Source organism: Tamandua tetradactyla, chromosome 6 (genome assembly GCF_023851605.1).
Source record: "Tamandua tetradactyla isolate mTamTet1 chromosome 6, mTamTet1.pri, whole genome shotgun sequence".
Taxonomy (NCBI): Eukaryota; Metazoa; Chordata; class Mammalia; order Pilosa; family Myrmecophagidae; genus Tamandua; species Tamandua tetradactyla.
Window position 1 is genome coordinate 17,855,832 of NC_135332.1, and position 25,270 is coordinate 17,881,101.

The following is a 25,270-nucleotide window of genomic DNA, read 5'->3' on the forward strand; positions in this document are numbered from 1 at the left end:
GGGTTCCTCTTCTCTTCTTCTCCAGGTTCTAGGCTGCATGTGAGGCAGAGGAAATTTCCAAATAAGTAAGTGATGGCCTGAATGGACCCCAGAAGATTGAGAAGATTAGAGCCCCCAGGGTCCAGGTGGAGAAACTGAGGCTCCCTTAGAAGTGAGGCAGTCGGGTCTGGGACTGAAAGAGGGACAATGGAGGATCGGGGGCAGAGGGAAAGGGATGTCTTTTAGCAAGGGTTCCTGAGTTTACTTTCAAAACTATAATTGGAGACTCTTGAGCTAGGGAATGTTCTGGAGAAAAAGTATCTTGAGGGAAATCATCCTGGCAGACTATAAACTGCAGTTGGCCAAAGGGGTTGGGATAGAAGGAGATGAGTCAGGAGGCTTCTGCAACAACCTGCATTGACCAAATGGGGACTTGTCCTGGGGTGGAACCCACCAGATGTGGAATTACAAACCTGGCAAACTCCTATTCATCCTCCAAAGCCCAGATCAGATGCCACATTTTTTTTTAAACCATCATTTTTACTGACCCCCTATCCCTTCCTCCAGCATAGTTTATCACTCCTTTGCCACTATTTCTGTAACACAACTCTAATTCTGTAAAAGCACATGTTGAGATGTATTACAGCTATTTCTTTCTGCATTTATAGCCCTGATAGATTATGAACCATTCAGGAACTTGAATGCTGGCTGATTTATCTTAGTATCCCTGGAGCCTCTCTGGGACCTTAGAAAGCATTCATTGATTGAATAACTGGAGAAAAGAGATGACAAAAAAGCAAGAGAGAGGCTTGCCAGTTTTAATCATATTCTGAGCACAGGAAGGGAGAGCAGACCTCTTTCCACTCAAGCCAGCTGATTTTCCAGAGCTCTACCCTTGCCTTGCCCCACAGGAGCTCTTGGCTTACGGGCGCCTGTTATTTTAATTGGTTGCAGTACTTCCCTGTCACTCCCACTGTTTAGCTAATTGCATTCGAAGTCTGTCCCATCTGGTGGAGCTGGTGGAAGGGAGGGCAGTTTGGTGATGTATCCTTGGGCTGTGGGGAACAGGGACGCGGCGTGTGGGGAGAGGGGGAGAGGTTACCTTCCCCTCCCCACCACCTTAACCCAGGGGCTCTAGGAGGGGCCCAGAGGGCTAGAAATAGCCTCAGCCCTCTGGGTCCTCCTGGAGCCCGGGAAGCTCTAGGTATTGTTTTGTTCTACAATCAGCAAAGGCCTGTTCTTATCTGTCAGATTTTCAGACCCAAGAATCCGGGAGGGGCTACCGGGACAGGAAACCGCTGATTCATATAAGATGCACCAGATATTTATTACACGTTTGTGGGGAGGGGTAAAAATGCTACATTAAATGCACCCGTCTGATCAAAAGATACACCCTGATTTTGGAAATGTTAAGATGTGAAACACGTGCCTCTGAAATGAAAAAAATAGGGTATTGGGAATCAGGGCTGTTCTGGAAAATCCAGGACAGGCAGCCTCTACCAGCCTACCCACAGAGCACGCTCCATGGAGGAAGGCAGATGACGTTTAATTGGATTCAGTGAACATTTTATTCAAGATCCCAGTACAGTGAGGGGAGGGATTGCAGGTGTAGGGCTGGGGCCACGCCTCATCCCCGCCATGGCAGACAGAGTGAGTCAGTCCTGCCGCTGCAGAGGCTGCGAAGCTGTCAGTGCTGCCACCTGTGCTGTCACGGAGCCCTAACCACAGTACTGGGGGAGGGGGGGGGGATGTGTATGCAGACCTGAGGGAGGGCTTCTCGGAGGCGGTGACGTGTGAGTGGGGCCTTGAAGGCTGAATAGAATTTTTTCAGCCAAGAAGAGAGAGCTGGGCACTGGGGCAGAGGGGGCAGGTGTGGCAGTGAAGGTGGATCATCCACGCCTCCCTTAGCTGGCGGGACAAGCTCAGTTCTGGGTGCCGGGGACATGGGTAAGGACCCAGCCAAGCCCCTGCCCTCCAGGGGTTCATGTTCCCACAATGACTGATTAACAAATAAACCTATAAAATAGTATCAGGTAGGTGAGTGCTGGGACGAAAAATAAAGCAGGGTGTCCGGAGAGCAGAGAGACACTGGGGTCAGGGAAGACCTCTGTCTGGGGTCATTTCGGCAAAGACCTATCCAGAGAGAGGGACTGAACCTGGCAGGTGTTTGGGGAGGGGAGGCAGGTGAAGGAGATGGCATCAGGTGGGAGTGCAGGAGGCCCTGCGGGGCCTTGTGGGTTGTAGGCCTTTGGTTTATGGGCCCCTGCAGGGTTTTGTGCCAACCTAAATGTGAAAGAATCGCTCTGAGGAGCAGCCTCTCTGGAGACCAGCACAGGCGTGGGCAGCAGTTGTCACAGTGGGCCGGGCGAGAGGAAATGGTAGCCTGTGCCAGATGGTGATGGAGGGACATGGGAAAGTCCTGCCTGGGGTGGCAGGCCCTGCTGATGGGTGGGAGGGTCAGAATCCTGCTTCACTGCTCCTTAGCTGGGTCTCATGGGCCCTTGGTTGTGCTGTCCTATGCCTCATTTTCCTCATGTGAAAACAAACAGGGAGATGCTGGTGGCCAAGGCAACGGGGGGTCCCTCTCTTCCCTCCAGACCCTTCCATCCCAGACTCTTCCCTGTCGCCACCAAAAGGGGAGCCCCCAGACAGGGATGGTCCAGGGAGTGCGGGGTGTGTCTGTGGCTGCGTAGTAACCCCGTTTCTGTCCCCGTGGCTGGCTGCAGCCCACACCCCAGACAACTCCTTCATGGGCTTCGTGTCGGAGGAGCTCAACGAGACAGAGAAGCAGCTCATCAAGAGCAGCAAGGCGGGCAACATGGCCGTGGTGTATGGCAAGGAGGCCAGCATCTGGAAGGTGAGCGTGACCGCCGCCCCCACGCCCGCTGGGCTGGCCAGGCCTGAAACAGCAGCCAGCGCCAGCACTTCGTCCCCTACTTCTGCATCAAGGTTCGGCTCCCCTCGGCCACCCCCGGCCCTGGAGGATGGAAAGTGACCCCATCCATGGCCCAGAAAAATAAAAAGTCCTTAACTGCCATTTAAAGACACCCAACCCAGGAACTGACGTTTGTCCCCTCCTTCCCCCTTCCCTGTGCTCTTTGCCATAAACTCAAATGATTGCTTTATCGAGGGCGGTGACTAATTCCTCCACCATCCTTAGGAACAGACCAGCAAGCAGTGCAAGCACAGCAGCAGGGATGTAAGCTAGACTTAGGGCACTGTGGGAGGAGAGACAGTGGAGAGGGTGGGAGAGGCTTGGTGTTTAGAACCCCATCTTCTTGGGGGAAGGTCCCCAGCCAAGAGCTGTGTCAGCGTGGGAGGTTGCGTGGTGAGTGGGACACTAACCTATTCTCTCTCCTCTTCTCTCTGTGCACCCCTGGGCCATGAGGCAGCTCCAGGTATGGTAATTGTCTCTTGCATGCTCCCCCCACCTTCTGCTCCCCCTCCCTCTCCAGTTGCTGCTTAGTAGAGCCCACTGGTGGTGCTCCCCTGGGCTGGGCTCCCTGGGGTGGCTGGCTCCTTGGATGGATGAAGGTCAGGAGGAGGGCGATGGGGAGCAGTGTCCAAGGAGGGGTCTTCCCCCTGAGGTCACAGTCTGGCTCTGCGTGGGGGTGCAGGGCTGGGGGCGCCCAGGGCCTGCAGGCTATTGACATAAAGCAGGTGTGGCGAGTTAAAGTTTACACTGCCGCTGCCGGGAAACATGCTGAGCACCCTTGTCCTATGTCAGCCCTTTGTCCTGGATCCTCTTCTTTGAAAATAATTCTCACAGCTGTACTGGTTGGGAATAGGTTCAGTCATAACGGGGAAACCCCGATGACAGTGAATTAAACAAGATGGAAGTATATTTCTCTTTCCTGCTCATGCATTCTGGAGGAGCTCCATGCAGGGCTGGTGTGGAGCTCCACGGGATCTTCTTACCTTGTTGTCCCGCCATCTTTAGTTTCCACCCCAAGTCTTGCCTCATGGTTCAAGAGAGTGATGGAAATTTCCATCACTGCATCTGCATTGCAGCCAGCAAGAAATAGGAAGGGCCAAGGATGCACACGCATTTGGGGACATTTCAGAGCGTTACACACACCTCCTCTGCCTACTGCAGATTCCAGTCACATGATTAACTAGATTCCAGTCGCACGACCATGTTTAGTTTCAAGGGATGAAATGGCTTTGTTCCCGGCAGCCATGTGTCCAGCTCCAAGTCAGGGATTCTGTCATTGAGGAAGAAGGAAAGCAGGATATTGGGGGCAACTGGTAGTCTGTGCCATGACAAGCCTCTGAAGGAATAATGGTAGCTAATAGTCATTGAGTACTTATCACATGCTAGGCATTGTGCTAAGTGCTCACATGTGTTTTTTCATTTAACTTTCATACCGTGAAGCAGGTACTAAATGCTTCCTCATTTTACCAATGAGGAAACCACTGCACAGGTTAGAATGACTTCCCAAGCCCCACAGCTAATTAGTGATAGAGCTGGCACTCAAACCTGTATCTCTAACTCCGGAGGCAGAATGCTTAACCCTTAGTCTACATAGCCTCCCTAGGCTTAGGAAGTCTTGGATGGAGGCAGGAGTCCAAGAGGACAGGAAGCAGAGGTTCAAGACCTCTGTTGAGATGTCAGTGCCCACTGTGGGGTGTGGGGAGAGGGACTGAGAGGTGGTTCTTATTTGGTGCCAAACAAGATGCAGGGGAACCCAAGGAAGCCTCTGCATGGGGGGTGCTGGGACAGAAGGCAAAGCTTGAGGGTTTTGTCTACTTTTACCAGAAAACACTGTTAAGAAACTGCCCCAACCAGGAACAAGACCAACTGATGCAAGCCATGTGCCTTCCCATGTGATAGATATTGGCCTTTCTTAAGTCAAGGTATCTCTGTCTGGATGCCTTAATTTAGACATTTTTATGGCCTTAGAACTATACACTTGTAACTTAATAAATTCCCTTTTTAGAAGTCATTCCATTTCTGGTAGATTGCTTTACAGCAGCATTAGCAAACCAATGCAGATTTTGGTACCAGAAGTGGGATGCTGCTGTTTGCAAATGCAAAACATGATTTTTACATGGATAAGGGGAAAATTCTAGAAGAATGATTCTAGAAGAATTTTGAGCAGATGAATAGGAAAGGCCAGGATTGCTTTGAATAGACTCTTGGTAGAAGTATAGACTCTAAAGATACTTCTGATGAGGCTTTAGACAGATATAATACATGCGATTTTGCAAACTGGAAAGAAGGAGACTCTTGTTTTACAGTGGCAGAGAATTTGGCAAAATTGACTGCTGGTGTTGGACAAAAGGCAGAATTTGAAAGTGGTGAGCTGGGAGATTTCGCAGAAGAGAATTTCAAATTAAATGTGGAAAATGAAGTCTGGTTTCTCCTTGCAGCTTTAGTGAAGTGCAACAGGAAAAGGATAAGCTAAGAATTGAACTTGAGTACAAAGAAACCAGAAATTGATGATCTGGAAAATTCCGGGCTTCCAGAAAGGGAGACCCCAGTGGTTAGTGCCCCACTCGAGGATTTAATCATAGAACCAGTCGGCCTTGTCAGGACAAACCAAGATGGGAGATGGAATTATCCAGAGAGGATTCATGGGAAGTTCTGTAGTCTGATGGCTTTCATCCTATATGCAACAAGGAAAATCAATCATTTTTTTTGCAAGATCTGTATAAACGGAACCACTGCCAATCTAGACTAAAAGAGCCAGAAAAGGGAGAGGTTGAAGGAAAAACGTCTTTAAAGGCAGAACCATGGAAGCTAAAGTCTGAAGCCAAGTAATCGCAGGCCAGGAGAGCAGAGACCACCCATCTATGTGGAAAGGGTGCATTTGCTCAGAAGACAGAGGATGATCTTCTGCTTGGATGCTCAGGAAGAGTTTTGCCACCTCAGGCCTTGGAGAGGGTGGAGCAAATTTCCTGGGGATTGAGGAAAGTCTGACAGTCTCCTCATTGTTCTGGAGAGGTTGAGCATATACCCCAGAGATGGCGAAGATCCTGGGCTGCCCCAGTGCTTGAAGAGGGTGGAGCTGAGAGAAAGGTCGTCTCTTCAATGCTTCCCCGTATTGCAGCCCTCATGCTAGTGTTTGGAGAGAGCAGGGCCACTGTGCAGGCCCTTAGAAAAGGTGGGACAGCTGCTTTCTAAAGCCCTGAGGATGAATGACTCAGACTTTGAAGTCCAATGGAGTTTACCCTACAGGTTTTCAGAACTGATTTGTTCCAGTGGCTCCTGTTTATCTTTCAGTTACTCCCTATGGAAATGGAAACATGTATCCTATGACTGCCTCTCTTTTGTAAATTGGCAGCGAATAAGTTGTTCTGAGTTTCGCAGGTCCACAGCCAAAGGAGAATTTTTGCCTTAGAACAGACTATACCTGTAACTGACTTTGAAGAAATTTTGTTCTGTCTCTGACTTGCATTTGTATTGTAACTGAAATGATTTAAAGCCTTTGTGATATTGTGGTGGGACGAATGTACTTTGTATATGGGAAAAAAAACATGTCTTTTGGGGAACCAGGGTGGAATGTGCCAGTTTGAAGCAATTATGTACCCCAGAAAAAGCACATTTTATTTCTGATCCAGTCTTGGGGGGCCAGACCTATTGTTTAGGGTGGAAACCTTTAATTGGATTGTTTCCATGGAGGTTGACCCACTCAACTGTGGGTGTGGCGTTTTGATTAGATACAGATGTGACTCCACCCATTCAAGGTTGGTCTTGATTAGTTTACCAGAGTCCTTTGAAAGGGGAAGCATTTTGGAGAGACTTCAGATGCAGACACTTAGAGAACAGTTGCTTCAGAGTCAACAGAGATGTAGATATTTGGAGATGCTTGGAGTACCAACAGAGAGAGCAGATGCCTAGATACAGATGTTTGGAGATGCAGAGCCCAGCAGATGTTGCCATGTGATGTCCCATGACATGCTAAGCAAACAAGAACCCAGAGTTGTTTCCCAGAGGAGCTAAGTGAAGTCCCATAGATGCTTAGAGAGGAAACTGCTAGCATCAGAAACTGGAGGCAATGGAACCAGGAACAAGGACCACCAGATGCCAGCCACATGTGGCAGACATCAGCCTATTTGAGTCAGGGTATCTTTCTCTGGATGCCTTAGTTTAAACATTTTTATGGCTTTAGAACTGTAAACTTGTATAATAAATTCTCTTTTTAAAAGCCAAAAAAAAAAAAAAAAAGAAACTGCTCCAAGAGTATGAGAGGTTATAAAGTCTGGGAAGCAAAAGGTTTTATCTCAAACTCTGGAATTGTTGCGATAGCTGGAGCAAAGCTGTTTGGCAAAGAACCTCAAAGATGCTGCTTTGAAAAAAAAGAAGTCTTTACTCTGGTATTTGTAACTGAAGAAAGTCAGAGGTGGCTGGATGAGGAGAAAAATGAAAGCAGCATCATGGGACAAATTCCATCGAAAATTCAGAAATCAGTTGGTAGAGAAACAGAGGAGGGAGGAGGGAGAGGGAGGACACTAGAATAAGGAGACATTGTTCATTCTTATGGAGAGGAAGATCCAGGAATTCAGAGCAAGGTTTTTGTTTGTTTGGTTGGTTTTACATGGTAGGACCAGGAATGGAATCCAGGTCTCCAGCATGGCAGGCAAGAGCTCTGCCAGTGAGCTACTGTGACCTGCCCAGAGGAAGGTTTTTTTTATGATTTGTGCCAAGGACACCTGTTTTACTCTGGGTTCCCTAAGCAAAGGCTCAGGGGCTGCTGTTTTATGAGTGGCTGGTAGTTCCAGGGAGCAGGAGTGAGGAGCAAAGGGAGTGAAGCAGGAAGAAGGAAAAGGTAACTCATCCTGATTCATGCCAAACCCATCCTCCCCACTGGAGAAGACATTCCAGACACCCAGCCAGCCAGTGGCGTCGTCTGAGTGAGTCAAGGCAAGGATTTTCAAAGTGCAGGTTGCAACACATGAATACATTGTGAAATCAGTTCAGAAGGTCTTGACCAGCATCTTGAAATGAAATAGAATAACATGGAAATAATAATTTAAAAAATCAGAGGACCTTATGTGTATTAAGAGTAAGAATTATCTTGGGAAACTTTAAGTTTACATATATATGGTTAGAAGAAAAAAAAAGGTCACTGAACAGTCTATATAACATGAATCCATTTGTGCATGTGTGTTTTTAAGAAAGTGCATACGAGATTTATGCGTGAAGACACTCGGAAGGGACACATTACCAGAGTAGCTGCCTCTCGTAGTGGGGCACGGTGGTCGAAGGGGTGTTGGGCAACATTCTGCTTCACAGTTTTCATCTTTCTGTATGATTTGACTTTTTTTTTTACTATGAGCATGACTTTCTTTTTATAATAACTAGTCTGTTTACATTTAATGTGATTACTGATGTACTTGGCTTTAAGTCTGCTGTCTTACTAGTATTTCCTTTTCTTTTTCTCACCATGTTCTTTTTCCTCTCATTTCTTCTTTTACATCGATATGTTTTTTTAATTGGCTTTTTTTGGGGGTGCATGGTCTGGGAACTGAACCCAGGTCTCCTGCATGAAAGGCAGGCATTCTAACCACTGAACTACCTGTGAACCTACATTGATATGATTTTAAATTCCACTTCTCCTTTGCTGACTAGTTATACTTATCTTTATATGTTGTCATTGGCTACCCTGGAGTTTTTTTTACCTATGTCCTTGACTTAGCAAAGTCTAATATAAATCAGTATGTTTACCTTTTCTTGGATAATAAAAGAACCTTAAAGCTATTTCATTACTCCTCAATTTATATGTTCTTATTGTATTCTTTCCATATATATTTTAAAACTCACAAGATATTAGTATTATTGTTTTATAAAGTCAGTATTCATTTAAACTTACCCACATTGCCCTTTTTATTGCTCTTTTTTCTTTCTTACATCTCTGAAATGCCATTTGTGGTCATCATCCTTCTACATCAAAATGCCCTTAGTCTGGGTCTGGTCTGTTTTTAGTTTTATAAATAGGACTTTATTTCACTTTATTTTTAGAGGATATTTTCACTGTGTACAGAATTCTAGCTGGGAAATTATTTTCTTTTAGCACTATGAAAATATGATTCCATTGTCTTTTGACCTCTGTCATTTCTGTTGAGAAGTCTGCTGTAAGTCTTATTACTACTTTAAAGGTAATTTGTCTTTTTTCCTCTGGCTGCTTTTAAGACTTATGTTTGTGTTTGTTTTCAGCAATTTTATTGTGATATTTGTAGGTGTGGTTTTCTTTTGATTTAGCCTACTTCAAGTTTACATATCTTCTGGAATCTGTGGTTTGATCTTTCAGTGTAGGTGCACGGGTAGTTCAGTGGTTAGAATGCCTGCCTTTCATGCAGGAGACCCGGGTTCAGTTCCCAGACCATGCACCCCCAAAAAAAGCCAATTAAAAAAACATATCGATGTAAAAGAAGAAATGAGAGGAAAAAGAACATGGTGAGAAAAAGAAAAGGAAATACTAGTAAGACAGTAGACTTAAAGCCAAGTACATCAGTAATCACATTAAATGTAAACAGACTAGTTATTATAAAAAGAAAGTCATGCTCATAGTAAAAAAAAAGTCAAATCATACAGAAAGATGAAAACTGTGAAGCAGAATGTTGCCCAACACCCCTTCGACCACCCTGCCCCACTACGAGAGGCAGCTACTCTGGTAATGTGTCCCTTCCGAGTGTCTTCACGCATAAATCTCGTATGCACTTTCTTTAAAACACACATGCACAAATGGATTCATGTTATATAGACTGTTCAGTGACCTTTTTTTTTCTTCTAACCATATATATGTAAACTTAAAGTTTCCCAAGATAATTCTTACTCTTAATACATATTTCACTAATCTCAGCTATTCTTTTTTCAAATATTGCTTCTACCTTAATCTCTCCTTTACTTCTGGGACTCGATTTGATCATACATAAGATCTTTAATATATTCTGTTTGCATTTTACATTACTTTCTGTAAACTCCATCCTCGTGTGTGTGTGTGTGTGTGTGTGTGTGTGTGTGTGTGTGTGTGTGTGTGTACTTCATTTTGGACGTTTTATTTTGTTCTAGTTTCCATTAAATGAATTATCTTTCAAGCTGTGTTTAATCTGCTGTTCTTAATTTCAGCCATTGTATTTGTTATTTCTAGTATTTCCATTTGGTTTTAAGTCTTTTTTTTTTCTTAACCACATTCAGCACATTTACCTTAAAGTCTGTGTCTGGTAACACAAGCATCCAGCTCTCCTATGGGTCTGTTTCTATTTTATGGTTTTTCTCTTGGTTTTTGATCATTAGTCTTGCCCTCTCGTGTTATTGGGTTTTTTTTTATCAAGGTATTAAAATTTTTTGAAGTATAGTTGACATACAATAAGCTAAATATATTTAAATAAACAGTTTTATAAGTTTTGGCACACCTCTATACCTGTGAAACCATCACAACAATTAAGATAGTGAATATATCCATAAACCTCCAAATTTTCCTTCTTTCCTTTGTAATCCCTTCTTCCTATCACTCCTTCCCCTACCCCATCTCCAGGCAATTAATAGTCTGATTTCTGTCACTATTGATTAGTTTCCTTTCTATAAGTTTATATAAATAGAATCATAGAACATATATTCATTTTTTGACATTTTTTTCACTCAGCATAGTTATTTTAAGATTCATCTATTTTGTTGCATGTATCAGTAGTTTATTTCTTTTATTGCTAAGGATATATCACAGTTTCAACTTTTAATGGACATTTGGGCTGTTTCCAGTATGTGGCCATCACAAATAAAAGTTGCTGTGAAAATTCATGTGTTTGTACAGACATATGTTTTCGTTTCTCTTGGGTAAATACCCGGCAGTGGAATGGGTGGGTCATATTGTAGAAATACATTTAATTCTTTAAGAAAAGTGATTGCACCATTTTACAGTCCCATCAGCAATGTGTGAGAGTTCCAGTTTCTTCACAAATTTATCAACACTTGGTATGCTCAGTTTTTGTTTTGTTTTGTACGAACAGGCACCAGGAATCAAACCCAGGTCTCTTGCATGGCAGACAAGAACTCTGCCTGCTGAGTCACCATGGCCCACCCCAGTCTTTTTAATTTTAACCATTTTAATAAACATGTAATGGTATCTTACTGTGGTTTTAACTTGCATTTTCCTAATGACTAATGATGTTGAAGATTGTTTTGTGTGTGTTTATCTGTTATCCATAATAACTTTTTTGGTGAAATATCTGTTCAAAAACTTTACCCATTAAATGGTTTATTGTCTTATTATTAAGTTGTGAGAATTCTTAACATATTCTGGATGTAAAAGTCCTTTATCAACTATATGCTTTGCAAGTGTTTTCTCAGTCTGTCGCTTGTCTTTCTCTTAGCAGTCTTTGAAAGAGCAAAAGCTCTTAATTTTAATTACATCCAGTTTATTAACATTTTCTTTTATGATAAAAAAGCAGTGTGCTTTTGGTGCTGCATCTAACAAATCTTTGCCTAATGCAAGATCACAAAATTTTCTTCTATAAATTTTATAGTTTTAGGTTTTATATTTAAGTCTGTGATCCATTTCAGATTAATTTTTGTATATAGTGTGAGATATGGGTAGATTTTTTTTTGCATATGGATATCCAATGTTCCATGATCATTTGCTGAAAAAGAGTATCCTTTCTCCAATGAATTGCATTTGCAACTTTATCAAGAAATCAGTTGACCACATGAGTGTGTCTCTATTTCTCAATTCTCTCTTCTGTTCCATGGATCTGTTTGTCTGTCTTGATGTGAATACCACACTGTCTTGATTGCTTAGCTTTAGAAGTCTTGAAATCAAGTATTACAAACCTTTAAACTTTGTTGTTTTTATTCAAAGATGTTTTGTTTATTCCAGGCCCTTTGCATTTCCAAATGAGTTTTAGGATCAGTTTGTCAGTTTCTACCAAAAAAGCCCATTGGGATATTAAATGGAATTTCATTGTATTTTTTTTTCATTAAATGAATATGAAAAGTTGTAGAAATAATTAGAGGTCAAGGATGCTGCTTTCTGCTTTCAGAAATGGTTTGCTTTACTTTTGGCTCACACCTGGGGGCCTTAGTAATCTCAGTTATAGTGATTGAGACACTTTAGAATGGGTTCAGCCCCTGCAGAAGCTAGTCTAGTAGGGGTCCGCCCTTTCTTACAGGGTGTACAGCCTCAGGGCTCCAACCCAAAGTACAAAGCTTCCATCAAGTGTCCCCTGAACTCTGATTTTTGTCCCCCAGCTCTGAGGGTTTTTGTACCCAAAGCTCTGTTTAGCCTGCTAGATGTCTCTTCTGGAACCAGCAGATGCACCAGGAGGAAAGCCAACCCAAATCCTGGCCTCAACAATCTCGTTTTCCTTCTTCTCCCAGAAATTGGTTTTGCAATTCTTTCTTTGTTAGATTTCCAGTGCCTTCAGGCGGATGTTTTCTGCATTTCTCCAACTTTCTTAGTCGTGCATAGAAGCAGGGTTAATCCACTTTACCTATTCTGCCTCCTTATGAAAATTTTATATGATTTGGTTTTCAAAATGTACATTGTTAATCATTTTGATGTTCGTTCAGGATGTTCTTCAAGAAGCTGTGGTTTATGGACTGCGTCTATCTAAGCTCCTTGCAGTCTGGCCTTCTGGCTGGTCAGCAGGAGGTAAAAAAAACTAAGGTTCTTTTTCTGACTTATTCATCTACAGGGAACTTGCCTTCCTTGGAAGAGCCCCCACCCCAACCCCACTCTGTTCCGCTATCTTGAGCTGCTTTCTTCTCAGCTGATTCCTTCCACTCTTCTGTGAGCCTCAAAAACTCCCAAGAACAAGTAGATAATACTCTAGAGGCAGGATTATGTGTTTACCCCTATTTTGGTCCTCCGACCCCACCTAAGACACTAACTGTGGCTCCTGGCACAGGGCCTTGGCCCAGAGGGTCAGGACAGGTGCCGCAGGCTGATGTACTATCCTATTCTGTCTGTCTGCCTCCCTTTGCCCCTTACCCTGCTGGCTGGGCCAGTTTCCCAGCCTCATTGGCTGGAGGAGAAACAGGTTGAATTTTGGGCCCCCGGGTCTGGAAGAGCTCAGCCTTTGCTAGTTCGAGGGGTTTTCATTCATGAATGTCCCCCATGAGGACAAATACTTTGTCTTGTTACAACTGTTTCCAGCACTGAGGACAATGCCTGACACTCAGTATTATTAGGATGGATGGATGGATGGATGGATGGATGGGTGGGTGGATGATTGGGTGGATGGATGGATGGATGGTTGGATGGTTGGATGGGTGAGTAGTGGGTACATAGATGGATGGATGGTTGGATGGATGGAGGGCGGATGGTTGGATGGATGGATGGGTGAATGGTTGAGTGGATGAGTGAGTGGTGGGTACATAGATAGATGGATGGTTGGATGGATGGGAGGGTAGATGAGTGAGTGGTGGGTATATGGATGGATGGATGGTTGGATGAATAGAGGGTGGATGGTTGGAGGGTGGGTGGATGGGTGGGTGGTTGGTGGATGGATGGATGGACAATCTGTGTCCACAGAGGTGTGGAGCTCCTCAGAGGTCCTTGGAGGTGAGGAGGGCTTTAGGGGAGGTCAAACTGACCACACACAATTTGGATCCATTTAAATGTTGGTCCCCATAGGGTTCTTTTGGGGAAAAAAAATTCCGTGGCTAAAAATAGTCCTGGAAACCTCTGATCTAGTTGGATTTCCACAACTCATAGACGAAGAAAATGAGGACCAGAGAGGAGAGGGGACTTCCCCAGGGTCACACAGCTGGTTCATGGTGAACTCTACCCCACATCTTCTGACTTTCTGACAAGGGGATTCTCCTCCTCCAGCTCCACCTTCCAGGGTTGGGTGAGGCTCCCATCTCTCACCCTTCCTCTTCCAGGGAAAGGAGAAATTCCTGAGCATCCTGAACAAGTACATGGAGATCCACGGCACTGTGTACTATGAGAGCCAGCGACCTCCTGAGGTCCCAGCCTTCGTGAAGAACCACGGCCTCCTGCCGCAGCCCGAGTTCCAGCAGCTGCTGCGCAAGGCCAAGGTAACCGTCCTCCTTCAGCATCCTCACTCCAGCCTGGCAGCATGGCAGGAGGGTCCCCGGACATGCCTTCCTTGCCTGCCATTGCCACTGGTGGGCTCCTCCACATGTGGACATGCCCCACCATGCTGGGTCCTTTTGGGAACTAGCCAGAGCTAAGGAGCAGAGATGTGGGTGGTCACCAGGCAGGAGAGGCCCCACAGTGAAAGGGACTTTGGTGGGGCCAACAGAGCCATGACTTAGCAATGTGGAATAGGAATTGGGCTGCCTACCTGCTCTCCACTCAGTACCAGTCCAGCCCGATGGGCTCTGGGGGCAGGCCTGGCTTTTGGAGGCACTAAAGGGCTGGTAAGGCAGGCTGAGAAGGGCGTCCTGACCGGAGTTCCACCAGGCCACTATCTTCTGACAGGCTTTCCCTGGAAGCCCCTGAAGTGCATCTTGGAGCACAAGCTGGCCCAGTAAGCTCATCTCTGCCACTTGGCCCTGATGTCTTAGCTGACCAGCTGAAGGGTCTCAGGCCAGCTTCCAGTCCCTCTTCTGATCTCAGCTAAGCCCTCCGGCCTCCCGGGTGTGTGCGTGTGTGGGAGGAGAGGAGAATACCTTTGTGCAGTGAGCAGCCTGAGCGACCTCACATGGCAGCCCTGAATTCAGAATCATTTGTTGGGTGCTTTCCAGGGACCACCCCTGTGAGTGCTGCGTGCACAAATCAGGTGCTGAAAAAAATGCTTTTAAGATGAGTGAATGGAGGTCCTTTAAACTCCACAGTAGGTGGGAATGGCCTTCCAGGCTTGAAGCTCTCTTCTGCTTTCCCCTCTAGAATCATAGCCCGTTAGTGCAGGAAGAGGCCATTGAGGTCACCTGATCAGACCCACTCACTTCATGAACAGAGAAACCAAAGCTTAGAGAAGGCAAATGGCTTATCCATGGCACACACTGAGGCTGGGGTGTCTGAGCCGTACTGCAAGCCCAATTTACTGCCCCAGCTGCCTGCTGTGACATCCCAACCCCTAACCTTGCCCCAGCCTCCTGGGACTTGCGGGTGGCGGGGCCCCAGCCTTCCCTGATCTTTGTACCCCTTTCAGCTCTTCATAGGATTTGGTTTCCCCTATGAGGGCCCCGCCCCGCTGGAGGCCATTGCCAATGGCTGCATCTTCCTGCAGTCCCGCTTCAGCCCGCCGCACAGCTCCCTCAACCACGAGTTCTTCCGAGGCAAGCCCACTTCCAGAGAGGTGAGTTGGAGCGACCCCCCAGATTGGGGTGGGGGTGTCTAGGACCCCTGCAGCTCCTCTCAGAGGGCGCCCGAGGCACAGTGTGAAGGGAGACCTGGGGCATCGGGTGGGGCCCCTTCCCTAGCCCGGCCAGGCAGGGCACAGGACAAAGCCACCTGTCCCTGGGCCCCGCCAGGTGTTTTCCCAGCATCCCTACGCGGAAAACTTTATTGGCAAGCCCCACGTGTGGACTGTCGACTACAACAACTCCGAGGAGTTTGAAGCAGCCATCAAGGCCATCATGAGAACGCAGGTGAGACTCAGATTCCATCAGGGCGACTACTGAATGCACCCCAACACGGTGGGTCTTTGCTGCAGTTAGAATCCAGGTGCCCATCCAGGTGAATTCAGACCTGAGGCCTGTGTGGGCAAACGCTTCCCTCCACTGGGCAGCACAGCCCTGACCCAGGCCACGTAGATTAGAAGGTGGAGCAGGGGCCTCACTCACCAACTTCTTTGTATGTGTGTGTGTGTGGTGGAGGGGGTGCCCTTGTACAGTGAAAAACCTGAACAACCATACCTGGCAGCCCTGGGCTCAGACTCACTTGTTGAGCGCCTGTTGGGGGCCAGGCCCTGTGAGCACGGCTCGCCTGTGTGCTGAGTGGATGGTTTGGGGATGAATTCACAGGAGGGTCTTGGAGCTCAGCTGTAGGTGTGGGTCTGTGGCCTTCTTTCAGCAAAGTACATTTCAAGCCACAATGTGCACTAAGGTATCTGGGGAGCTTGTTAAAATGCACGTTCTGATGCGGCAGGTCTGGAGGGAGCCGAACGCCCGCCTGTCTCACGAGGTCCCGGGGCGGCTGGTGCTGCCGGCCCAGAGCACGCCTGGAGTTGCAGGCGGGTGGGATACCCCGTGTGCCTGCAGCCTGTCTCCTGGGTGGGCACCTTGGTAGCTCCCTGCTCGGCTGGGTCCCTCATCTGGGGAAGGAGCCGAGCTCTGCTCGCCACAGCCCTGCTGGATCTGCTTCGTGTTCTAGCTCACACACCAGGCTGAGCTAAAGTGGCCCCCCATCCCCCGGCCCCCTTCCCCACCCCCTATCCATCGAGGGTCCCCCTCAGTGGAGAGTGAGCCGCTTGGGGTGAGCCAGTGGTGGGTTCTCAATTGCCGTCAAATTGGAGAGGAACAGACATGGAGGGTTGGGGTGCAGCCCCCGTTGTCCCTTCGATGCGTGACGCCTGGTGGCTGGGTTCCTCCTCCACGGGATGACGCACAGCTGGCCAGTGTGTCTGCTGGGCCCAGGAGGCCGGGGTGGCTGCTGGGTTCGAGGTAGCAACTACAGGGCTGGATCACCCCCCGGGGTGTTCAGGACCTTGCTGGGGCAGGTGGCAGAATATTTTTTAACACTCCCCTTGCATTCCATGCATCCATCCCCCCTACTCAGGGCCTCCCAAGCCTTAGCCCACCCTCTCAGCCAGTGGCCCAAGAAGACCCCTCCCTACACAAAAGCCCCCACCCCATTCTTCGTCCTTCCCTCCTGATGGGAGCATTTTCTCTAGTGAAATTGCCAGGGAGAAAGGCGGCTGCGTTGCAGGGGCCCAGCTTTCACTGCAGCAGGCGTGGCAGATTGTCCTTCAAAGTGTCTGGAGCACATGGCCGGCCGGCCGAGGTGGGGACTGGACGCCACTGCCTGCTACGTCTGCCTTCCGTGGGGGCGGTGGCCTTGCTCGGCTTACCTGGTGGGCTCCCCGGGAGGAGAGGCCCTCCCGAGCCCAGCACAGCAGCACCCCAGGCCCAGCGTCCAGCCACCCCTTGGCCTGGCTCGCCTGCCTACCCCGCGGGGGCTCCAGCTCCCCTGGTAGGACTTGTTCATCTCCTGTGGCTGCTGTAGACGACCATGCGCCGGGGCTCACACCACAGAAACATGTTCTCCTGGTTCTGAGCCCTAGAAATCCCAGCTCAGGTGTCATCAGGTCCACATTCCCTCCAAAACCGAGGGTCCTTCCTGGCCTCTTCCAGCCTCGGGTGGTGGCCGGCTGTCTTGGCGTCCCTTGGCGTGTGGCTGCCCCAGGCCAGTGTATGCCTCCAGCATCTCAGGGCTGGCTCTGTCTGGGTCTGTGTTTTCTCTTTTTAAGGCCAGCAGTCACTGGACTTGGGGCCCACCCTCGTCCATAGGCGCTTGTCTTAACTGCCTTTACCAAGACCCTATTTCCAACCAAGGTCACCGTCACAGGTACCGGGGACAGGACTTGAATGTACTTTTTGGGGAGACACAATTGAACCACCAGAGGTACTTGAGTCGTCATCCTTCCTAAGCTTCTCCTCGGTCCCTGTCGTCAGAGATAAGGTCACCCAAGCCAGGTGTTGGGAGTGCCCGGAATTGCCCGGCCATGGTCCTATAGATTCTGGCTTCTTACTGACCTCCTCTTCCCCTAGTCCATTCTCTCTACTCGCTTAGTGGCCTCCTTGGCTCAGGCCCCTCCCGGCCCCTGGTTCGAGGCAGCAGCCACCTCACTGGGCCCCTGACTTTGCCTCTGGTTTGTGGGTCTTCCCAGTTCCCTGCCATCACTCCCTCTGATGCGTGAGTGCTTTCGCAACCTCCCTGGATTTCAGAATAGTGTCCGCAGTGCCTTCACTTCACACCAAGCCCTCCCCTGTCTGAACCCTGCTCATGCTTCTACCACTTCCTTCCTTGAATCTCTCCCTCCCCCCAAGCCAGGCCGTCTCCCATGTGCCTTGGCTTTGACCCTGCCAGATTGCATGAGGCCTGGAATGGGCCGAGAGGTCTCATCGGCTCCCACCTTCACGTGGGCTAGCCCCTCTGCTTGGGAGACCCTCTTCAAGCTCTTCTCTCAAAGCCCTCTGACATCACCTCCTGCCTCCCCTGAATCAAATATGGCGGCCACCCTTTCCGCTCATCCTTCCGAACCTGTTCTACTGTCTCTCCAAGTCCAGACGGTCCCATGGGGCTCCCCCAGAGATAGCCCTGAGATGGGGGTTTAAGCACAAGCAGCTGATGTGGTAGGTGACTCCAGGAAGCACCGTTATAGGAGTGACAGCATGAGTCCAGGTGGACTATTGAGCAGGTTCCTGCCAGGGCAGCTCCTGCTTGGTCCCTCTGGGAGCCTCTGAGAGGCGGTGGAGTCGTCCTGCTTGAGAAGCGAGGACACTCGAGGGTTCATCCCGACACTTCCAGCTGGTCCCTGGCTGTGTGTCACCCGTGCTTGGGTGACTGTCATTCAACAGGTGCTTGGAGGGAGGCAGGGAGGGATGGAAAGGGAAGGGAGGTTGCCAGTGTCCACCAGGGCCCCCCTGTCCCGGGCTGGGGACTGAAGCCCTGGGAAGGCCTTGATGGTGAATAAGAGCTTGGACCCCTGGCCAAGCTTTTGGTGAAGGGAGGGTTGTTTGGCTGTTACAAGTTTACAGGCTTAAATGGTGCTGAGAGATGCCAGGGCCGGGAAGGAGCTGTTGGGTAGGGGCAGCTGACCTGGGAATCGCTGCTGGTCTTCGGGCCTCTTGGTGAGCCCCAGATTAGGCCCAGATGTCAAGATGGGGTGTGCTGTGGGTGGGGAGCTCTGCAGGGGGCCGCAGTGCAAAAGAAAGAAGAGTCCAGGGGCTCGGGGGTCAATCTGATTGATGTGCTGCGGGAAGCTGACCAACCCTGGGCCACGTGCTGTGGGCCCAGGCTCAGCTTCCAGAGGCAGATGCTGCTTTCTGGGTGTACAGCTGGACACAGCATCAAGGAAGCAAGGCAGATGGTGTGGGCTGGGCGCTGAGGGAGGCCACCCTGAAGGGGACTCCAGCACCTCTCTTCCTGCCCCCTCTCCAAGGCTTCTGTCCCAGGGCCAGCAGGGACCGGGTGGGCTCCCAGACAGGTGGTTAAGCTGGAGGAACAAGGTGCTAAACCTGCAGATTCTGTGCTGCTGCCCGCGGCCGACAAGCTTCGGGGGGTGGGGGAAGGAGAGGCCTGCAGGTGAATGCGCTTGTGCATCCGTGCTTCATTTCTGCTTGGACGCCCCAAAAAATCAATTACAGCCGCTGCCCTGGGGGAGGGGCTGGGTGTCTGGGGTGGGGGAAGGTTGGCGTTTCACTGTTTTCTCTTTTGATTTTTTTTTTAAACCATGGATATCTATTAATTTTTTAAAAAAAAGGGCCAAAGAAGCAAAGAATTTGCAAATCCACCCAACTAAGAATTGCAGCTGGACCCCAAAACATCCCTCTGCCTTCAGCTCCTCCCCTCTAGGGCCCCCCTCCCCTCATTGACCCCCCTGTAAACCCAAGTGGTTCCAGAATTCCTGTGCCTCCAGGTCTTTGCATTTCACAGGGCTGGGCACAGCCCAGGAATCTGCATTTTTAGCAGGTACCCATGGTGATTATAACAATTCTGTTTTAGGAACAGTGATTTAGGAGCAGTTGGGGCTGGGGGAGCTGGGGAGTCTGCTGTCAGCCCGACACTGGTTCTGCCAGTCCCAGTCTATTAGAGCCAGGGGGGGGGGGGGTTGGGGGGGGTGTCGGTGGGGGGAGATGGAGGGGAAGAGGAAGGGAGAGGAGGTGAGAGAGGCCTTAGAACCCAGCCCAGCCGCCCCCACCTCAGGAGCCGAGGAGATGCCTGTGGGTGCCCTGCCCGCTGCCTCTTGGCCGGCCCTGGGTCCCTGTCCACACGAGAGCATTCAAGGGGAGGGGAGGGGGGCGCCTGCCCCATCACGACATTCCCCACCCACCCACCCCCCGCAGGCCCAGCGCCTGCCTCTCTGATTAAGGCGCACACCTGAAATTAGCCCTAAAGGAGGTAATTTCCAGGCTGGGGTCTCCTCATCAGGAGACTCATGGCAGGCAGGATGGGCAGCTGGGGGGCCTTTGAGCTCCCGTTTGGGGAGGGGCTCAGATGCACGGGGGGTGGGGGGGTGGGGGGGGTAGGGTTTGCTGCTGTGGAGCTGAAGCAGGAATGTTTGGGGAGGAAAATCTCCTTTCTGGGCTTTTTATTTACAACCTGGACTTGAAGGCTTGTGCTGGCAACATACCCGTCCGCTCCCCAGGTGTGTGGTGGGGGGGCAGTGCTCAGAGGCCCCGGGGCTCTGCCGCGGCTGGGGAGGGTGGTGTGCAGGGGCAGCAGAAGCTGGGCCGCCGCTGGACCCCAGGGCTGCTGCCTGAGGGGCGGGGGCGCTCCCGGAGCTCCTGCTGCCCTGGCCTTTGGAGACCCCATCCCCGGGCTGGGCGGAGCTAGAGCCCCGCGCCAGGCGGCCACGATGTGTCTGGTCCCCCAGACTCAGTTCCGGGGCCAGGACCGGCTTCAAGGTGAGCAGCAGCTGCTGCTCCCCCCGACCCTCCTTTACTCTGTCGGAGGCATCGCCTCGGGCAGACCCCAGGGGCTTCCAGGCGGCAGTGGCAGGACCTAGGGCGCAGGCGGCTTTCCTGACGCCACCCACAGCTGATGAGGGAGTAAGAGGAGGTGTGTGCCGGCTCGTGGTGCGACTGGAATTCCACCACCTGGGCTAAATGGACCCATTTTCTGGCGCTGCTGGCAGGGAGCCGGCATGCCCAGGAGATGGGCTGGGCCCGTGTGGGGCGGCAGTGCACATCTGCGTGGGGAGTGCAGGGGTCGGAGGCTGGGACAGACCTGCCCCTGCTTCTGGGATGCATCGTCCCCATGTCCTGATGCCCTCCTGTCCCCTCACCCCGCCCCAGCCTCCTGCCCTGTCCAGGGTGACCTGTGCCGGGTCCTGAGCAGGTTCATGTGACCAGGAAGGGGGTGGTCCACTAAGAAAAAGTGGGGGGTGGGGGCCCCTTCACGGAGGGTGGGCATCTCCTGTCACCTCTTCTCCCCCCTCCCTCACTTCTTGGGCTCTCGGCCCGAGGGTCTGCCCGAGCAGAGCGCGTTTCAGCTGCCACCTCCTCCAGTACATGTGTCCTACTGTGTGCGGGCCCTGGGGACCTGAGGGTGTACACGGCATCTCATCCCAGCCGCAGGGAGCTCAGCCTTGTCAGGGAGAGCTGGGGACAAAGAGAAGATGATGACGCGGGGCTAATTCTGCGCCGGGGATGTTGGAGGGCTGTGGGCCACTGTAGTCCCGAAGCAGGAGCAGGGGTGGGCGCAGGGTCACTTGCTGGAGGAAGGCATGCCCAAGCCCCCAAGCTGAGAGGAGGTACAGTCCGCAGCCCTGGAAGGGGTGGCAGGACCCCTGGAGGGGATGGACAGGAGGGAGAGAAGCCCAGTGCAGCTGGGAGGGGTGGGGGTGGGAGGCTGAGACCCCTGGAGCCTGGGCCAGGGACCTGGGGCTCCTGTGGGGGGGTTAGGGGATGGGTCTCTGCCCCGGTGCAGCCCAGGGAGGTGTGTGGACGCACGGCGCACCCCCTGCCTTCTGTCTGCCCATCTCCCCACAGGTAGACCCCTACCTGCCCTACGAGTACACCTGCGAGGGGATGCTGGAGCGGATCCACGCCTACATCCAGCACCAGGTAGGCGCCCTGAGGTGTGGCACTCACCCCAGCCGCGTCAGACCTGTGGGCAGCGCCCCTCTGCCCAGGGCGCTGCACCCATTAATCCATTAATCCTTCCCTCTGCCCGCCGTTCTGTTCCATTTCCTCTTCCAAAGCCCCCTCCTTCCCCCGAGGACCTGGCCTGGGATGGGGGCAGGAGTGGAGTTTGCAGAGACCGGGCTCCAGGGATCCCTGCCCCAGGCTGCTGCTTTACAGCCCCTGAACCCTAAGGAACAAATAGAAGCACAGAGACTTTCATTTTTATTAAAACGGTCCTTAACAGTTCAGTAGCCGAGGGGGTGGAGCCGCGGCCCCGTCCTTGCCTGAGAGACCAGGGGTGCTACTGTTGAGCCAGCTTGGCCACCCCAGTCATCGGCAGGTCAGGCAGACAGCCCCTCCTGCCCGCCCCTCCACGGGGTCTGCCGGCAGATCCCCTGGATGCCTGGAACTGGGCGGAGCGGGGGACGGCTGCCCCTCCCATGAGAAGACCCTGGCACCACCCGGCCCCTGTGCCCGCTGCCCCCTGCAGAAACCCTGAGCCTCATCAGGGTGGGATGGGCAGGGAGGCAGCACAGACGGGCCGGGTCCTCATGCTGCCTGTCCACATCCAGCCAGTGTCCCACTCTGAGCTTCAGTTTCCTCCTCTGCTGCTTGGTTTTCAGTAGGCTCTCAGTTGTGGCAGCTGTCACCATCACTGCTAGTGCATTCCTGACCAGTGTCTACCAGGGGCGTTTCCAGCCCCTTCGCTTCCCAACAGCTGCTTCCCGCCCCGCAGGACTTCTGTGCAGCCTCCAGCCCCTCCCCGCTGGGGGCCCGGGCCCCGCCGAGCCCTGTAGTCCTGGCACCCAACGCCACCCACCTGGAGTGGGCCCGGAACGGCAGCGCGGCCCCCGGGGCCTGGCCCCCAGCACACTCCCTGCGGGCCTGGCTAGCTGAGGCCGGGAGGACCTGCACGGACGCCTGCCTGGCCCGCGGGCTGGTCTGCGAACCCTCCTTCTTCCCCTTCCTCAACAGCCAGGACGCCTTCCGCAAGTGAGTGTGACCCCCCGGGCACACCCCCCACCCTGCCCATCCCGACCCCTGCGGCCTGGGCAGGTGGCCTCGGTCACCGCCACCTCCCAGGCAAGGCTCTGCAGCCCCAGGGGCTCCTCCACCTCTGAGGGTCCCTGCAACCCCGGGCTTGTCCTCCCTCGGCCTGGGGGGGACGGGTCAGGGACCAGGACGATGCCCTGCGCAGTTCCCGGGCTGGGGGGCGGCCCCACCCTCACCCCGGCCCTGGGCCCTTCTGCCCGAAAATGAGGCGGCTGCGGCGCGGTGCCCGCAGGCTGCAGGTGCCCTGTGACAGCGCCGAGCCGGAGATGAACCACCTGTACCCGGCCTTCGCCCAGCCCGGCCAGGAGTGCTACCTGCAGAAGGAGCCTCTGCTCTTCAGCTGCGCCGGCTCCAGCACCAAGTACCAGCGGCTGTGCCCCTGCCGCGACTTCCGCAGGGGCCAGGTGGCCCTGTGCCGCGACTGCCTGTGAGCCCTGGGGCGCCCGGCCCCCCGCAGAAAGCACCAGCAGATTCCTCCCCCCAGCGACGGCCCCTCCACGCCACCCACGCTGGCGCCTCCTTCCCTGGCCGGGAAGTGGGCGGAGGAGGGAGCGTGGGGACTCAGGGTGGGGGTGGGGCCAACACAAGGGGGTTCCCTCCCGGAGCTCGCCGAGCAGATGTTGGCTGGTCAGCAGGTCAGGCTCCAGGCGCGGGCTGGCGGAGGCCAGATCTGGACCTGACCGCCTCGGCCAGGGGCCGGCTCCTTCATTTTGTTACAACAGAAAGGGCGAGGGTGGTGCTGGCCTGCTGAGGGATCCAGGGCACTGCCCCCCACCCCCTCCCCGTGCTGCCCCAGAGAAGTGGGCCTGGGTCTCCTGCAGGGGGAGCGATGCACGCGTGGTCAGCCTTGTTCCCCAGAGCTGTTGGGGGATGACAGAGGGTGCAGGGGACGGAGGACCCTGCTGTGCCTCCTCTCAGCCCCAGCAGCCCTCTTCCCTCCACCCTGCTGCTTTCCTGAGTTCCCCCTCCCCTCTGTGCTTGGGGACCAGAGTAGGGGGTGTGGATCCGCCCAGACACTGCGTGGAACCGTTCCCTGCCTTCGCTTTGGGCCGACCTGCGATGCCAGATCATTGGTTAGTTTCCTAGACTCGGTCCCGTCCCCTCTAAGGGCTGGTTTCCAGCCTCAGTCTCCGAAGACAGGCTGCCCGTCTGCTCAAGCCCTAGGCACCTCCGCAGCCACACCCCTCTGCCCACAGCGTCCTTTGCAGGCAGGGGCTGGGGCTGGAGCTTCGGACCACAGCACACCGGGCCCAGCTCCCCGCTGCCCGGGCCCACAGCCCCAGTGGACCCCCACCCATCAGCGCTGTCCCTGCGCCCTTCCGTCCACCTGGGTTCCCACCGTCCATCTCTGTGTGGCATGCCTGCCCCGCCCTGGGGTGCCCCTCACCCCAGAGCCCAGGCCCCCTGAAACACTGCCGCCCCACCCCGGTTGACAAGCCACTCTCTGTAGAGCCCCCTCCCCGGGCCTTCCCTCCCCTCCAAGCCCCGAGTGTGGAGGGGGAGCTGGGCCCCTCCTGGCCCGTGTGGCCCCTGAGACTGTGAGAAGCTTGATGGTTACCACGGACCTGGCCTGTGGGGGGAAAGCAATAGAGATCCTCTTTTCTCTCTCTTTTTTTAAAGATTTATTTCTTGAAATAATAAATATTTTATTGGGATGTGCGATGCAGAGTTGCTGCGCTGTTCCTTGTCCTTCCCTGGGCCATGCAGGGCTGGGGGAGGGGGTGGGGGGCGCGACCGGGGAGGGTGGTGGCTGCGGGGGTACCCCCGCCCCTGCCCCAGCTCACTCAGAACCCGTGCAGGGAGCTTGAATCTGCGAAGGCCAGATGCTGTCTGCTCCAGGTGCCCGAAGGAGCCCCTATGTGCCCCTTCTGGCTGCCCCTGGCACGGCCACTCCAGGGACACGCTTGTCACCACATTCCCAGTAATTAATTCAAGTCCCTGTCAGGCTGGCCTCTGCTGGCATCCAGTAGGCCACGGGGGCAGAGCGACAGGGAGCACAGATCTGTTCTGATAAGCGTCAGCCCCGGGAGGTGACAAGGAGACCGGGTAATCCTTTCTGTGCTTCCGCGCTGGCCTGAGAGTTTGACACGGGACTCACGGGGCTCAGCTGTCCTGTCAGGCAGGTGCGATCAGTATCCCCCATTTCACAACTGGGAAAATTGAAGCACAGAGAGTTGTAGTAACTTGCCCAAGGTCACCCAGCTTGTTGTCATCTCAGAGTCGCTGTGAGGGTCCAGTGATCCAAGGGAAGATGGCCCAAGGTGCCCAGCACACAGCAGACGACTGTCCCTGCTAGATCCTGCCTTCCTCTGCCCCTGTGCTCCCTGTCGCCTTAGATCACCTCCCTCTGAGTCTGCTAACAATAGTCCAGGTCCCGACCTCAGCATGTATTGGAATACTGGGCTCAGCAGACTTGGGATTCTACAGAAACAAGGGCAGCTGATTCCCGATGTTGGGATGTGAAGCAAGCAACAACAAAGGTGTGCTGCTGTCCACAGTCCAATGCTCGGCCACCCCAGCTGACCCTCGTGGCCAGGC

General features: G+C 52.4%; 1 protein-coding gene across 1 annotated transcript in view; it reads left to right on the forward strand.

Annotated features, from left to right (window-relative positions):
- Window positions 1–24,391, forward strand: part of MGAT5B (alpha-1,6-mannosylglycoprotein 6-beta-N-acetylglucosaminyltransferase B) — a 79,771-nt gene extending 55,380 nt beyond the window's left edge. Inside the window, exons 12-18 of the mRNA XM_077163255.1 lie at window positions 2,706–2,836; window positions 13,805–13,960; window positions 15,040–15,186; window positions 15,362–15,478; window positions 21,545–21,619; window positions 22,416–22,672; window positions 22,965–24,391. Of these exons, the coding sequence (XP_077019370.1) occupies window positions 2,706–2,836; window positions 13,805–13,960; window positions 15,040–15,186; window positions 15,362–15,478; window positions 21,545–21,619; window positions 22,416–22,672; window positions 22,965–23,163 (1,082 nt within the window). The 3' untranslated portion in view covers window positions 23,164–24,391. The remainder of the gene's footprint in view (window positions 1–2,705; window positions 2,837–13,804; window positions 13,961–15,039; window positions 15,187–15,361; window positions 15,479–21,544; window positions 21,620–22,415; window positions 22,673–22,964) is intronic.
- Window positions 24,392–25,270: the final 879 nt, after the last annotated feature.